This window comes from Scyliorhinus torazame, chromosome 5 (genome assembly GCF_047496885.1).
Source record: "Scyliorhinus torazame isolate Kashiwa2021f chromosome 5, sScyTor2.1, whole genome shotgun sequence".
In the NCBI taxonomy this organism is placed as follows: Eukaryota; Metazoa; Chordata; class Chondrichthyes; order Carcharhiniformes; family Scyliorhinidae; genus Scyliorhinus; species Scyliorhinus torazame.
The window spans coordinates 122,610,307-122,627,705 of NC_092711.1; the positions used below are offsets into that span (position 1 = coordinate 122,610,307).

At 44.5% G+C, this 17,399-nt stretch overlaps 1 protein-coding gene across 7 annotated transcripts in view; it reads left to right on the plus strand.

Annotated features, from left to right (window-relative positions):
- LOC140419651 (uncharacterized) overlaps positions 1-17,399 on the plus strand; it is a 36,372-nt gene that overhangs the window by 7,199 nt on the left and 11,774 nt on the right. The window contains exons 1-3 of one of the 7 annotated variants that reach the window (XR_011945947.1): positions 3,517-3,590; positions 5,112-5,252; positions 6,850-8,178. Coding sequence is in view for 2 of the 7 variants with exons in the window: in XM_072503581.1 (XP_072359682.1) it covers positions 13,090-14,226 (1,137 nt within the window). In the remaining 5 variants the exon portion in view is untranslated. Of the gene's footprint in view, positions 1-3,508; positions 3,591-5,111; positions 5,253-5,738; positions 6,039-6,849; positions 8,179-12,435; positions 12,502-12,731; positions 14,256-17,399 lie in introns of those variants that run through there. The other 6 variants (XR_011945945.1, XR_011945948.1, XR_011945950.1 and 3 more) reach the window with 6 other exon arrangements.

Sequence of the window (17,399 nt, forward strand, 5' to 3'; positions counted from 1 at the left end):
CCACCTTCACAATTATTTTCCTTACAGCTCACCCCCTCCCTCCCCTCTGGCTGGGTTCAGTTCTCAAGCCCCTCTGTGCAAAGTGAGAATAAAATCAATTAATCAATAATTTTTCCTCCTGATCACTGGGACCCTGAAGCCCCGCCCATTCTGTCCCTTGACCAAGATGGCCACATCTGAAGCCAACAATCCCTCGGAGCTGGAGTCCCGGGACCGGCAGGTTCTTATTGGGGGTTTGGGGCCTCCAGCGGGTGTTTGTGAATCCTCCCCACCCACCTGCCAGGGTTTACTTCCTTGCCAGAGATCAGATTGCAAGATTTGAGTGCAAAGTGTAAGCTCTTATTTATTGTCCCCCTCCCCCATCCTCTGATGTGAACCATCCTCCAGTGGCTGAGGCAGGATGGTGCCCGTTAACCTGGGCCTGTTCCCGGGAGGGAGGGAGAAGCTCCGCAGCTGCAAACCAGGGAGCTGATAATGATGGTGAAGGGTTTGCGGATCCACAAAGTGTTTACAAATCCTCCCACCCACCGCCTGACGCTGACTCCGCTTCTCCGGGACAAAGGACTTACTGCCCAGGCCAACACTGGAAATGCTCATGCTCCTAACTGCGTCTCTACGCCTGCGCACTGGTGTCCAACTACAGCAGTTGGATTGCGCATGGTCTGTATCACAATGCCCAACTGATTGATGGAAGGTCTGGACCAATAGGAAGGCGGCCTTCCAACCAATCGGAGTAAATGAGGGGCGGGGCTGAGCCCGGATCTCCTTTATTGGCTGAAACTCTGCATCGTTTTGAAAGCTGATTTGTCTCAAACTCCAGGAGAAAACGAGACCTTTCTGTGGCTTTAAACAGATGAAACCCTGTGGGTGTGGAGCAAACATTTCAACATTTGTTACTGAAGTGTAGAAATATGAAACTATGTTCACACAATTCAAGGGCTGACTTCAACAAAGAACAGGCAGAGCGGGAGTACCGATTCAGCGACTTTGGAGGGGCTAGGACCAGCCAATCAATTTGAATTAAAACGGTGCGGGATTCACCGGGTCCGTGATTGACTCACGGGAGGCTGACAAACTGCGGCTGCATATACACATTACACTCCCCATACACACTCATCCCAGCCAACAAGATAGCACTGGTTGTACTGGAGTGCCCCCATCCCACTGATGGGTCAGCTAAGTCCAGAGGGCACATAGGGGAGTGCCCTGGGGGACACCCATGCAATCTATGGCCCTAATTTCACAGTGGGCAGTCACCGGCGAGCGCAGCTGCATGGCTACTTTGCAGGCTGCAGCAATAGTGCTCTGTGCCCATTCACCCTCACCCCACAGCGCACCTCCTGGCCATCCCCTACTACTCCCCCAACCCTGGCAGAAGTCCCCTGGCCAGCAACACAACTGTCGGCAAACTATGGCAATGCTGGACACTTTCCATACCCCCTCTCGCTCATCAGCCACAGAGCCTGTTTCACGATTTTTAAAAGCACAAGTGAACCTCACCGTCGAGAATTCAGCCCATTGGAGGCGAATCACGGAGGCCCCTGAGAATACCGGGTTGGCCCTGCTAATGATATGTAAACGATGTTTAACTGCATGTGCATTCCGGAATGCATAGACGCCACTGTCAAGGCGACGGAGAATTGCAATTTTTTAAAATATAAATTTAGAGTACCCAATTCATTTTTTCCAATTAAGGGGCAATTTAGCGTGGCCAATTCACCTATCCTACACATCTTTGGGTTGTGGGGGCGAAACCCACGCAGACACGGGAAGAATGTGCAAACTCCACATGGACAGTGACCCAGAGCCGGGAATGAACCTGGGACCTCGCGCCATGAGGCAGCAGTGCTAACCACTGTGCCACCGTGCTACCCTGAGAATTGCGGTTTCCCGTGAAATCGGTGCTCGCCACAATTTCAGGGGCAGAACCCATTCTCCGCCCAATGGGGTTTTGCGATTCCGCACTCGGCCAATGGAGAATCCCGCCCTGTTCAAAATGCTACAAAAATAACTGGTTGTCTTTACGAAGGAGATGGATGCTACCCAGGCCATGTAGGCAGACTAGAATGCCCTGTCCATAAATAGGTTTAAAATTGATAAGGAGGAACTGTTGAAGTGAAAATGTATATTTCAGGGGTGCTGAAATGATTCGCCAGTCTTTCCATGAGGTGCCAGACTGGAGAATTACATATCTTACACCTTTATTCAAAAAGGGTTGTCAGGATAGCTCCAGCATGTAGACCAGTTAGTTTAACACCAGTTGTTCGGTATGCTTCATGAATCAATTATTCCAGATAGGATTAATAGCCATGTGAAAAATGAATGCTTATTTGGAAGAACCAGCATGGATTTGTAAAGAGAAAATCATGTTTAATTAATTTGCTGGAGTTTTTTGTGGAAGTAACCGAAAAGATTGATGAGGGTATTCTGTTGATGTCATGTACATGGACTTTCAGTAGGTATTTAATATAATGCAACACAACAAACTTATGAGAAAAATTATAGTGCGTGGAATGAAGGGGACAGTAGCAATGTAGATACAAAAGTGGTTGAATACTAGGAAGCAGAGAGTAACAGTCAATGGATATTTTTCAGGCTGGAGGAATGTTTGTAGTGGTGTTCCCCAGTGGCCTGTATTTGGACTCTTGCTTTTCCTGGTGCATATTAATGATTTAGATTGATGGTCTGCAGGGGATAATTTCATTGTTTGCAGATGACACAAAACTTGGAAGTATTACAAACTGTGAAGAGTAGTGTAGAGCTTCAAATTGGACAAAGACAGGCAGGTGGACTGAGCAGATGGGTGACAGATTGAATTCAATGTGGAGAAGTGTGAGGTAATACATTTTGGGAGGAAGAACATAGAGAGACAATATAAAATAATGGATAAAATTCTTAAGGGGATGCAGAAGCAGTGGGACCTGGGTGTATATGTGCAGAAGTCATTAAATGTGACAGGATAGATGAAGAGAGCAGTTAAAGCATATAATATTCTGAGATTGATTTATAAGGCCATTGTCGTGGAAATTAAAATAAAGACAAATTCCTTGAGGTTCGATTTAAGGAAATTTATTTACACAAATATATTTGCGGAGAGCGAGTGTTCCAGCTGCAAAGCCAGGGCACTGCACTCTGAGATTCGATCCAAGAAAGCATATTTTTATAGTCTGAAATAACAGCTTGAAGTAAACAGCCATGTTTATATTAAATAGACCTTGGAAAGTACGTAAGATGAAATACGTAGTACGTGTGTTCTTGCGCTTGGCTAAAAACAACTCGAGTACACATTTTGTTATCTTTCAGAGGACAATGTGTTTTCATAATAAGGCCGAGACCAGAATATTAAGCAGTATTTTGTTTATGTTACCTGACTTACTTATTTTCGTTCAAAAGCAGTGTTGAACTATAGTCAAGTATTTCTCAGCATGCTTCTTTGGCAACTCATTAATTTCCCTTCCCAGCCATGGACTACAGGAACAAGCTGGTTGTGTTGAACGTGCACAAGATACTAGTTAGACCTTAGCTGGAATATTGTATACAGTTCTGGGCGCATGACTTCTTCCAACTAACCAGAGGAGACCCAGGGATAGGTAATAACAGTTTAATCATAATTCAAGCATTGAGAGAACTATCATAGAGAAAACTCTGGACCAGCACCTACCCCTGATACTCTTTGGCTTTCCCACTTAAATGTTAATATCACCTGGCTGGAGTGGGTGGGGCAGGGGGTGGGAATCAAGAACCGAATTTCAGCCTGGACAAAGTCCACAAGCACGGTGACCATCTACATCTCGTCCCTGTTGGAAAAAAATCAAGCACAGTATTTATTCACAATCTAGTTATCGGACCTTTTTCTTTTCATTTTGTACCTGACACATTTATCTCCATGGTAACACAGATACTGTGCTTCCTTCCCTCATTTGTGAATAGCCAATAAAAGACTTGTTCCTCCCAATGTATCCAGATCATCATGTGGAACTTCCCAATTAGTCTTCCTTTCGTTCAGCCAGATTAGTTTGGACACAGGTTCAGGTGTTGACGAACATCCTGGGGTTTCCTCAGCCACCAGTAGTAATTATGAATATATGGAGGACATGAAAGAGCAACACTCCCCCAATCTGATCCCTAAACAAAATTAATTCTTTTGCAAGACATCAAGATGTAATGCATGTCAAATTAGAGCCACTTTGTGATAGAAAACCTCATCATGGAGGATGGGTGAGACCTTACTTGCCGTGAGGGACGTGGGAACGTCTTTGCGATGGTGTACCACTTCTGCACCATCACATCAGGGTCAGGGTCCTGAAAAGTTTTAAAATCAGGTCTAACTGGATGGAGTCTGTCATACCGGTGCCAATGATTGTGTTTTATCTTTTGGTCAGTCTGTCTGGTTATTACCATTACCCTCTTCACTAACTCCAGCTGCTGATGTACCTTCACCGTACAAATAACAATTTGTCATGGACTCTTATCAGCAACATATCAAATCATTCAGAGTTTGGAGTGCAGGATGAGTGATTTCCTTTCTGCTGTGCAGAAGCTGTGTGCGTTTTTTTTTCCAGAGAAATATGTTTTCAGTGAGGGAGTTAAACCTAATGGAGATTTCAGAATAGTTGGTAATTTTATCAGGAACGATTTCAAGGGCTGTGATTATGATGATGTCCTGGGATTTCTGGGCTAAATACTGTATTGGGTATTTAATGAGGATGCTACATCTGTTTTTGGGAATCAAATACACAGCAATCATACTAATACTCATAATACCCAGATTAATTCTCAAACCCCAGGACAGTCTTACAGTAAGGTGTCTTGAACAGGTCTATTGGACTTGGCCTCTTTCCTCTGACAGGTATGTGGGGCCCTTTCATACTGCAACATTCCAGCCAAGTGAGAATTGTAAAGTTGCAGGATATTAATGTCTTTATTTTGTCACCCCATATTTCATCTACTCTATCACATCAGGATTCTCCCTCAAGTTGACCCTTTGTTCATAATGTCACTGTGCTTTGTGCAGTCTGTCGATTGTTGAATTAACTCAATAATGTGCTGTGTGCATAACTAACGGTGAACACTTAATTGGACAATAAATTGGACAATCTATTTTTCCACAGTGGTGAATATGACTGTGAACTATCCAACTGGAAAACTGTTTCCAATAAGTTCTCGGATTACTACAGCAGATATACATTGTTCTGACTCTGCCAGTAGGGCTGTGGGATTAATTGGATAGATCTTCCAAAGAGCCAGTACAGGTATAATGTGCCGAATGACTTCAATTTGTGCAGTATTGTTCTGTAAAACAGTAAATATTCAGAATCAGGGATGGAGAAGGAAAGAGAGAGGAACCAGTGACTGCGATTGAACCCAGCCAGAATTAGACACATGAGAGGAGGGATGAGAGAGAGGAAATGGTATAAAAGCTTTAAAAACTCTGCATGGTCGCACAGGAGAGCTTTGAGAAATGGAGCATAGTAGATCACCAATTCACAATTTATGACATTTTCAGATTAATTTATGTCAAATGGTAACAAAGTTATAGTGTATTAACTGTTTGAGGTTTCAATGGCAGTCATCTTATCCAATATTCCCCTTGATATGAATGTGCTCGATTCACTTCACAGGAGCCCAGTGCGCAGACGCAGAGCTCTATCTGGAGCATGCGCAGTGCCACTTTGTTCGGAGCCCTGCTAGTGCGGAAGCGGCTTTTTGGGCGGGTGGGGCGGAGGGAGGAATGGAGCCGGGAGTCGGAGTGGGGAGGGAGCGGAGGCTTTATAAACACCCGGTGCAGGTCCCACGGTCGGAATAAGAGCCGGCAGGTCCCGAGTTGCGGAGCTTTTATCCGGAATTGGGCCCAGTTCCACCGCCGCCATCTTCGATCAGTTGGGAACAGCGCATGCGCGTCCAACCTGGCATGTTTGATCAGAGAATCTCTGGAATGAGGCCATTCGGCCCATCAAGACTGCACCGACCCTGCGAAAGATCAGCCTATCCCCACCTAACCTGTGGAAGGAAACCACAGCAGCCGGAGGGGCAGCACGGTAGCATTGTGGATAGCACAATTGCTTCACAGCTCCAGGGTCCCAGGTTCGATTCCCCGCTGGGTCACTGTCTGTGCGGAGTCTGCACATCCTCCCCGTGTGTGCGTGGGTTTCCTCTGGGTGCTCCGGTTTCCTCCCACAGTCCAAAGACGTGCAGGTTAGGTGGATTGGCCATGATAAATTGCCCTTGGTGTCCAAAATTGCCCTTAGTGTTGGGTGGGGTTACTGGGTTATGGGGATAGGGTGGAGGAGTTGACCTTGGGTAGGGTGCTCTTTCCAAGAGCCGGTGCAGACTCGATGGGCCGAATGGCCTCCTTCTGCACTGTAATTTCTATGAAACCTACGCAGAAACGGGGAGAATGTGCAAACTCCACGCAGTCACCCAAGGCCATAATTGAACCGAAGTTCCTGGCACTGTGAGATAGCAATGATAACTAGAGTCCCACCATGCCACCCAAGGGGCTTCAGGGGTATCAGTGACCAGGAGAGAAAATGTATGATTCATTGATTGAAAGGTCCAGTTTATGGGCACCCTCTTTTTAATGTAAGCCTACTTGTGATAATAAAGATTATTAGATAGAAGGGGGAAGGTGCTTCAGGGTGCATCTGCGGCCATCTGAATAACAGAAGAATAAAATCACCAGAATTAGCAGCAGGAGATGGGGGTTTGTGTGTGAGGAGTGAGCAGGGATGGAAATTTACAGCTTTTGAGGAACGAGAGAGGAAAGCATATTCCACAGCAACTAGAATTGTCTGTTCTGAGTTTCTCAGCTGTACTGATGGTGATGACATTTGTAAACTCCTTTAACAGGGTATTCAAAGTGGAGGATTTGCAGTAGGAAATCTCAAACCAAACTTCACATCAAGATCTGACAGTCACTCGCTTCGTTAGGTCAGGGAAAACCATCGGCCATTTTATCATCAGGATGACTGGAAAAGCCCGAGACACGGACTGTGAGAAATGATAGAAATTTAGGGATCGTGGGAAGGGACTCACTTCCCATCTGGAATCTCATTGACGTACTCACACCGAGGAGACCGTTCACCTGCTCTGTGTGGGAAAGGATTTACTATTTCATCCAACCTGCTGACACACCAGTGAGTGCACAGCAGGGTGACACTGTTCACCTGCTCTAAAGCGATTAACTACTTCACCCAGCCTACACACACAGCAACAACTTCACACAGCCGACACAAACACCAGCGAGTGCATATTAGCTCGAGACCATTTACCTGCTCTGTGTGTGGGAAAGAATTTGGAGATTCATTCAGTCTGCTTGCACACCAGTAAATTCACACTGGGGAGATGCCATTTATTTGCTCCGAATGTGGGAAGGGATTTGCATATTCGTCCCATCTGCTCACACACTTGCAAATTCACACTGGGGAGAAGCCATTCACCTGTTCTGACTGTGGGAAGGGATTCACTCAGTTATCCAGCCTGCAAAGACACCAGCGAATTCACACTGGGGAGAGACCATTCACCTGCTCCGTGTGTTGGAAGGAATTTGGAGATCCATCTAGTCTGGTCAAACACCGGCGAATTCACACTGGTGAGAAGCTGTTTACCTGCTCCGTTTGTGGGAAGGGATTCATTGATTCAATCCACCTGCAGAGACACCAGAGTTCACACTGGGGAGAAGCCATTCACCTGCTCAGTGTGTGGGAAGGAATTCACTCAGTTATCCAACCTGCGGACACACCAGCGAGTACACACTGGGGAGAGGCCGTTCACCTGCTCAGTGTATGGGAAGAAATTTGTTAATTCATCCAACTTGCTAACACACCAGCGACTTCACACTGATGAGAAGCCGTTTATCTGCTCTGTCTGTGGGAAAGGATTCAGAAGTGCAGCCCACCTGCAGAAACACCAGCGAGTTCACAAGTCATTACAGGAGTTGGATTCTGCTGTTATTGCTACTATTAGTCACATCCAGGACTGAACCATGTTCATTTTGACAGTTGGTGAAGTGGGAGGGTCTTTCTGCACTGGCCGGTGTCCCGATTTTCATTTCTGTCGGCTGAATCTGTGAGCGAGGGCACATTTCCACTGAAATGATCCACAGAAGCAGATGTAATACATTAATTTTATCCTGAACAGTTGATGAATGTAGGAATTTATTAAATATATTGTATTATATATCTGGTGCAGTGATATTTTTAAAAATCCAGGCATATAGGCAGGTGGTGTGTCAGCAAAATATGCAATTAAGATGTTGTAAAAGTTGGATCACTGATTTAAAAAATATATATTTTGAGGACCCAATTTTTTTTTCCAATTAAGGGGCAATTTAGCATGGCCAATCCACCTAACCTGCACAGCTTTTGGGCTGTGGGGGTCAAACTAAATTGAACTTAATTGAAAAAATGAATTGGATACTCTTTATAAATTTTTTTTTTTTTTAAAAGATAGCTCGGAGGGTTGTCGAATTGGATAAGATTACATGGATGGGAGTGGGGAATTTGTGACCACATGATGATTTGAAACAAAAAGAGGCTGTGGAGGTTTTGAAAAGAATGGACCTGATTTTAACTGACTCAAATTTGCAGTCAGTTGTACAGAGGTAAAATCACTGAGGTGTTAATTGAACGGACAGGCACGGTAGCACAGTTGCTTCACAGAGCCAGGGTCCCAGGTTCGATTCCTGGCTTAGGTCACTGTCTGTGCGGAGTCTGCACGTTCTCCCTGTGTCTTCGTGGGTTTTCTCCGAGTGCTCCGGTTTCCTCCCACCGTCCAAAGGTGTGCAGGTTTGGTGGATTGGCTATGCTAAATTGCCCCTGGTGTCCATAAAAGGTTGGGTGGGGTTACGGGTGGGTTTGTGTGGGGTGCTCTTTCCGGGGACCGGTGAGGACTCGATGGGACGACTGGCCTCCTGCACTGTAAATTCTATGATTCTATGATGTAGATCAGGGAGCTCAGGGGGTGATCAGTGAACGGGACTCGGTGTGAGTTGGGACAGTGGCAGCAGAGTTTCTCTTTTGTAGAAAACTGGCACAGTTCTATACATTTCCCATCACACTGCTTATGCCTAAAGTCAAGCTGACATCACAGTGTTCCTTTGGGAGTGTGGAATCCACTGATGTCATCACACTCTATTGTGGTGATGTCATAAGATGACAGGGGAGAAAGAGAGTGACCTTCAAAGGGAACTAACTTGTTTGTGAAATGTTAGAAAAGACTTAACAGTGTGTTCAACACAAAGCTGTTTTATATAAATTTTATCCAGAATATTAGCCCATGTAAATGGGTTGAAATTTATTAACATCAGCAGAAACAGACCCCAATGAAGATGGATCAGTCTTGGATGTGATTCAAAGAAAAATCCACTCACTGTAATTACTTTTAAATTTTTAACATTTAGAATCATAGAATTTACAGTGCAGAAGGAGGCCATTTGGCCCATCGAGTCTGCACCAGCCCTTGGAAAGAGCACCCCACCCTAGCTCACACCTCCACCCTATCCCCGTAACCCAACCTAAATGGACACTAACGGCAATTTTGCATGGCAAATCCACCTAGCCTGCGCATCATTTATTTCCCAAGATGGCTCCGGAGCATGGCGACTCTCTGTGAGCTCTCTCCCCCTGTCCCTTTCTTTTATCTCCTATCAGCATACTGACCTACTAAAACTATTTTCCTCTTATATAATTCCGCACTGTAACCAATCACTGTTTTGTTGATGGACCATTTGTCATTGTTCCCTGTTGATTATTCTTGTGTCTACTATGTACGTGCTGTGTACTTTCCTTGGCCACAGAAAAATACTTTTCACTGTACTTCGGTACAAGTGACAATAAATCAAATCAAAATCATATATCTACGATGGAAATTTCAGGAGGGTCAATAATATGGAATATATATTCCAGCCATTAAATTTTTCCCCCCACTATCCAGTGTTGCCATTTTGGATGCAGATGGAAAACCAGTTACATAGATGTTTGTCAGCCAAAATTGTAAATGGATAAAGTCTATACCGGACCAGTTGCGCAAAAATCTGCACTGTACAAGATCAGTATTATCTGCCTTATATTAGTATGGTATTCAAACATTTGATTAAGTTGTCAACATAACTGCTACTTTGCGATGGTTCCTTTCGTTAATTCTCCGAATGGTTCAAACCACTACTTTATTAACACTGAAATTATGGCACAAAAGAAAGAGTGTGCAATAGGTCCATATCTACCTTGTTTAGAGGCTTGAGATTTTACATATTTAAACAATAATGGGAATACTTAGATTCTGCTGGCCTGTAAGTTTTAACTAGCGCGGTATCAGTGTCTATCCTATACCCAAACTTCCTCAAGTAACAATATAAAAAGCTGACAAAAACCATCTATGGATGGCATCAAATCAATTAAAGGAGTATTTACGCATCCTGTGTTTGTAAAATGAAAAGAACATTCAGCATGGAATAGTTTTATTTCCATCTACTTGACTTCAATTTTACAAAACCAGAGAAGAACAACACCTCCAAATGCATCACTTTCATCTTTTATTTAGAAATTGCATGAGCAAATTGTTCACCATGATCAAGGTGAGAAATGGTGGTTTCATTGCTGGCTGTGCACGCTTCCATCTTTGGTTTTTGGCATAAACAATCGGCAAACATTCCCAGTCAGGTCGAGCAGATTTGATTCCGAGCACAGTTTCCTGCAATGGCCCATACTTCTCACACCGAGCAACAATCTGTACCTTATAAATAAATGTTTAAGCACATGGTTGATGCATCACTTGCTGAACCAGGATTGAATCATAATTTTGGCTTCAAGTTCTGACTTGCTGTTGGGTACGTTAAAGTAAACTTTAAAGTCTCTCAGCCAGCCAGCAAATGCTATAATCAAATTCATGACGCATCTATTTATGTTACAATCACATCCTGTTAAATCACCTAACAAAAACGGCACTGTAATGTAATCGCTGAAAGCTGCATCCTGTTGTGCTATTGACATTACTTTCACTATTTCTGATACCACTCAACCTTATTGCATGCATTAGATAGGTTAGTATCAACAATTCGCTTGACTGTGAGCAGACTGGATAACGTGTGAATCTCTTCCCACTCATGGGGCAGGTAAATGACCTCTCCCCAGTGTGAATTCGCTCGTGTGTCAGCAAGCTGGATGACTGAATCTCTTCCCACACTGGCAGCAGGTGAACGGCCTCTCCCCAGTATGAACTCGCTTGTGTGTCAGCAGGCTGGATGACTGAGTGAATGTCTTCCCACACTGGGAGCATGTGAGCAGCCTCTTCCCAGTGTGAGTTTGCTGGTGTACAGTGAGGTCAGATGATGTCTTGAACCCAGTCCCACAGTAAGAGCACCTGCTCATAAAACCATCCCTTGCAGGTTCCACTCCAAGGGACGCACTGTCTGAACTTGTCTGACATCCAGTTCTGGAGGAGCAGAAATTTCCTCTTTAAATATTAAGATTCCGTCCCCTCTGCAAATTCCACTCCCTCGCCACGAACTCCAGCCTTGTCCCTGCCAAATGTCTGAGGCAGAAGCAGCCTCTTCACAACCCTAGTGAAATATTTCACCCCTGTTGAGCTTCCGAACACATATCCACATCATCACCAAGATCACCTATTTCCACCTCAGCAACACTGCCTGACTCCGCCTTAGTGTCTTTTTATCTGCTGCAGAAACCATCATTCATTCTTTTACCTCTCGACCAAATTTTGCTAACACACTCCCAGTCAGCCTCCAATGTTAAACAACCCCCTCCATCCCATCCAAAACTCTGCTGCCCATGTGTTTACTCACAAGTCTTGTTTACCCATCCCCTGTGCTCACTGATCTACAAATGATTCCCTTTCAGAAGCACCGAAAGTTGAAATTTCTCATTCTTCTATTGTTATAGTTGTGATCATCCTGATCTCTGTAATCCCCCCCCCATCACCACCTCTTGGAGATCTCTGCCCTCATTAATTCCAGCCAGTACAGCATTCCTTATTTTTCTGACGCTCCACCATTACTGGTCTTTTATCATTTGACTGGGCCGCATTCTCTGAAATTTCCTCCTTAAAACTCTGCGACTCCCTGACTCACTTTCCTCTATTAAGATTCTCCTCAAAGCTAATATCTCCTGTGGCTCAGTGTCAATTGTTATTTTGTAACGTTTCTCTGAAAAGTCTGAAAGTTTTATTCTGGTCAAGGCACAATACAAATACGAATTATTGTCATTATATCATTGTTCTGCCTTATAAATACTCAGAGTGGAACAGTTTGATGGACATTCTGACACACACAAAGATTTTTAAAAACTTGCCCCCATCAATGATGGCGCCTGCGCCTGCGCTCTGCTGCTACTGGCCCAATAAAGATGGCGGGTGCGCATGTGCACTGCTGCGAGTACCAATGTAAAAGGCGAGTGCGCATGCGCATTGTTGCCAGTGCGCAACTAAGATGGCGGCCGCTGAGTCCTGTCAGAAAGCTGCAGCCCCCGCTCAGGTCACCGGGTCCCGGTAGGTTATTTCTCCGGGTTTCGTGATGAATTATAGTTGTGTAGTGCCAGACCCTTCAGAGAAGCAGCTGCTTCCGTGCCACGTGCCCCCCTCCCCCCCCCCCAAATAGATCTCTGATTAATGAGGATGTCCAGGGTTATGGGGAACTGGCAGATAAATGGAGAGAAAGCTGAGATGAGGCGTTTCTGTCCTGTACTGACAGTGATAAAATTTGTTCAATGTTTTCACAGGATACTAGATGAGGAGGAATTACAGACAGAAATCTCAAACGTCACGTCTCGCTCTGACAGTCACTGGTTTCCTTGGAACCTGAATATCATCGGCCTTTGAATCTAGAAGGAGAAATGTTTACCCAAACTGTCACCTAAAGATTTCACTGGGTAAAGTGTGACTGGAGAAGCACTGAGATACACACAACACACACCCGAGTGAGAGTGTTCTAGTGAACTGACTGGAAAGTTCTTTAACCAGTTACACAGCCTGAATAAACATAACATTCACAGCGGGGAGAGACCATGCCCGTGTTGTGTCTGTGGAAGAGGCTTCAACTGATTGTCCAGCCTGGAGAAACACTGGGAGACCCAAAACATGGCGAAACCGTGGAAATGTGGGGACTGTGGGAAGGGATTCCGAGCCCCATCAGAGCTGGAAACTCATCGACGCATTCACACTGGGGAGAGGCCGTTCTCCTGCTCCCAGTGTGGGAAAGGATTTACTGAAGTATACAGCCTGCAGTCACACCAGCGAGTTCACACTGGGGAGAGGCCATTCACCTGCTCTCAGTGTGGGAAAGGATTTTGTGATTCATCTAGCCTTTTGAGACACCAGCGAATTCACACCGCGGAGAGGCCATTCACCTGCTCTCAGTGTGGGAAAGGATTCAATCAACTATCCACCCTACAGAAACACAAGCGAGTTCACACTGGGGAGAGGCCATTCTCCTGCCAGTGTGGGAAAGGATTTACTGAAGTATATAGCTTTCAGTCACACCAGCGAGTTCACACCGGGGAGAGGCCATTCACCTGCTCTCAGTGTGGGAAAGGATTTTGTGATTCGTCCCGCCTATTGAGACACCAGCGAATTCACACCGGGGAGAGGCCATTTACCTGCTCTCAGTGTGGGAAAGGATTTACTCAATTACCCCACCTGCAGAAACACCAGCGAGTTCACACCGGGGAAAGGCCATTCACCTGCTCTCAGTGTGGGAAGGGATTCACTCAGTTATCTCACCTGCAGTTACACCAGCGTGTTCACACCGGGGAGAGGCCATTCACCTGCTCCCTGTGTGGAAAAGGATTTTGTGATTCATCTCGTCTATTGAGACACCAGCTAATTCACACCGGGGAGAGGCCGTTCATCTGCTGTCAATGTGGGAAAGGATTTACTGAACTATGCAGTTTGCAGAAACATCAGCGAGTTCACACTGGCGAGAGGCCATTCACCTGCTCTCAGTGTGGGAAGGGATTCACTCAGTTATCTCACCTTCGGAGACACCAGCGAGTTCACACTGGGGAGAGGCCATTCACCTGCTCTCAGTGTGGGAAGGGATTCACTCGGTTATCTCACCTGCAGAGACACCAGGGAGTTCACACTGGGGAGAGGCTGCTCTCAGTGTGGGAAGGGATTCACTCGGTTATCCACCCTGCAGAGACACCAGCGAGTTCACACTGGGGGAGGCCGTCCACCTCTCAATGTGAGACGGGATTGCATGATTCATCGCTGTGACACCAACAATTTCACAATTGATTACAGAGGTTGGATTCTGCTGTTATTGTTTCTGCTCTACACCCAAGACTGCATTTTGTTCATTCTGACAGGTGGTCAGTGGGGATGGTCGGAGGGTTTCTTTCTGCTGGACTGGCCGGTCTCACCACTTTGCCTCTAGTGGGCTGATGCTCTTTGAGCCTTGTTGCTAATACCTGGCTTCAAATTGCACAAGGATCACAGAGTGAAAGGGTGTTTGGAAGTTTGAAGATATTTAGTTTCCATTTCTGTATCAAACCCCTCAAAGCATGCCATGTTGCCATGGAGAAAAGCCCTGGGGGTTACAAGGTTCTTTTGTTTAATTTATCTGGGTGTTCCTCACAGAAGAAACCTATCAGGATACGAGGGGCAATTTGTCTGAGGTGGACTGGGAAACTGATTGGTACAGGGAATACCTAATATTTAAGGAATTATTACATATTTACCAGAGGGTCGGTTAGCTCAGTTGGCTGGACGACTGGTTCGTGATGCAGAGCAAGGCCAACAGTGAGGATTCAACTCCCGTACTGGCTGGGGTTATTCATGAAGGCCCCGCCTTCTCAAACAGGCCCCTCGCCTGAGGTGTGCTGACCCTCGGGTTAAATCACCTCCAGTCAGCTCTCTCTCTGTCAAAGGGGAGTGTAGCCTATGGTCCTCTGGGATTTTTGCGACTTTTATTTCACATTATTATGGGCCAGGGTTTAGAGAACACCAAAGTTTGTTTTTCCTCTGGAAGGCAACTCAACAATTTATCACAATTTTTAAGAACATCCTCATTTTACAATTTAATTTGAGGGATGTCAAATTCAAAGTCATCTGAATTTGGTTTGTCACTTTGAGTTAGAATCATTAAAACCTCCTCCTGTTTCTGTCCTTCCCTTTCAAAGTACCTGTTAAGCAAATTCACATGACACACTCGGTGAGTTTTCCTTCTATCTGGCATTTTTACCACATAATTCACCTCACTTAATTTCCTTGCAGTCTCATACGGTCCACAAAATCTTGCTTTTAAAGGTTCACCTACAATTGGTAACAATACTAAAACTTTCTCTCCACTGGCAAAAATTCAAACTTTTGCTTTCTTGTCTGCTACCCGTTTCATCACATTTTGTGGAACTTTTAAATGTTGTCTCGCCAATTCCCCTGCTCTATTTAATCGTTCCCTAAAATTTGACACGTAATCCAATAATGTAAGTTCCGACTGCTCAATCACCAATTTTTCCTCAATCAATTTAAGTGGTGCTCTTACCTTATGACCGAAAATTAGTTCAAAAGGAATTCCTTGATCCCAATTCTCTGGATAATCGTGACAATAAGGCCTCAACATTGTCTTTAATGTCTGATGCCACGTTTCTAACGCTCCCGCGATTCTGGATGGTACGCACTTGATTTAAATTATTTTATTCCTAAGCTATCCATAACTTCTTTGAACAACCTTTTGGTAAAATTTGATCCTTGATTCGATTGTATTTCTGTGGGTAGTCCATATCTAGTAAAGAATTTAAGTAACTCCCCCACAATCTTTCTAGCTGTAATATTGCGTACTGGAATGGCCTCTGGAAATCTGGTAGACACATCCATTATCGTCAAAAGTTATTGATTTCCATTTTTCGTTTTCGGAAGCGGTCCTACGCAATCAATTAAGACCTTTGTAAAAGGTTCCTCAAATGCTGGAATGGGTATTAAGGGTGCTGGTCTTATCACTGCTTGAGGTTTCCCTATCACTTGGCATGTGTGACATGATCAACAAAATTTTACGACATCTTTCTGCAGTCTAGGCCAATAAAAATGTTTTTGGATTTTAGCTTGAGTTTTCCTTACTTCCATATGACCTCCCACTGGTACCTCATGTGCTACTTGCAACGCCTCCTTTCTATACCCTACCGGCAATACCACTTGATGAACTTCTGCCCACTTTTCATCCACCTGCTTATGTAAAGGTCTCCATTTTCTCATCAAGACATCATTTTTACGGTAATAACACTCTGGTATACACTCCGATTCCTCTTCTGTGTATGCTTTCTGAAATGTCCATTTTATTTCTATATCTTTATGTTGTAACTCCGCCAATTTTCCTGAAATAAAAATATCCGCCTCATCCTCCACCTGTTCTTGTTCTTTTTCAACCATCTAATCAAAAATCGTTTCTAATAATTGAACATCGGCTTTATCTTCACTCTTTGATTTCTCCTCTTGTCTTAACTTGTGACTTTGCAACCTTGTTACTACACAATCCAGAAAAATCCCAGGGTATTCGTCCTTCAATATTTGTTGTCTGATTTTCCACTGGCTTATCAACCACAGTAGGCATCAATCCCACCTCCAATCCAGCTATATCATTACCCAAGATAAACTGTATTCCTGGACAAGATAGTTTCTCTGTTGCTCTTACTACCACTTCACCACTCTTTACTGGACTTTCCAACCTTACCTTATATAATGGAACACTGCTCTTCTCACCCTGAATTCCACATACTACCACCTTTTCTGGCAGTATTCTTCCCAAACGACATAACTCCTCATCTCTTACCATTAAAGATTGACTAGCTCCCGTATCTCTTAAAATTGTGACTTCTTTACCTGCTCCTCCTGATGCACATGAGCAAACTTTACCCATACAAGTAAATTCTTTAAAGAGATCTGGCACCTTCTTAGCAATCACCTCTTGATCAGCCTGTACAATCTTTTGCACCTCCTTTGCTTCACTTGGGCTTTCCTTTACCACTTTAACAAACCCCACTGTCTTATCCTGTTTTACCACATCAGCTTTTCTTCAACCACCAACACTGTGACTTTGCATGGCCTAGTTTATTACAGTGAAAACATTTGAAACTTCTCATTTCTCTTCCACCCTCCTGGATTTCTTTTTTATTCTGAGGTACACTCTCTTTATTATCTCCCATCAGATCAGCTTTCCCTCTACCACTTGAGTATTTATTTTTTCCCCAGTTTCTGTCCCTCACAGGCTGAAACTGATGTTGGAAACCAAGCTTTGATTTATGAACTAATTCATAATCATCTGCCATTTCTGCTGCTAACCTCACAGTTTTAACCCTCTGCTCTTCCACATGAGTTTTCACTACATCAGGAATTGGATTTTTAAACTCCTCCAAAAGTATAATTTCTCTGACAGCTTCATACGTTCGGTCTATTTA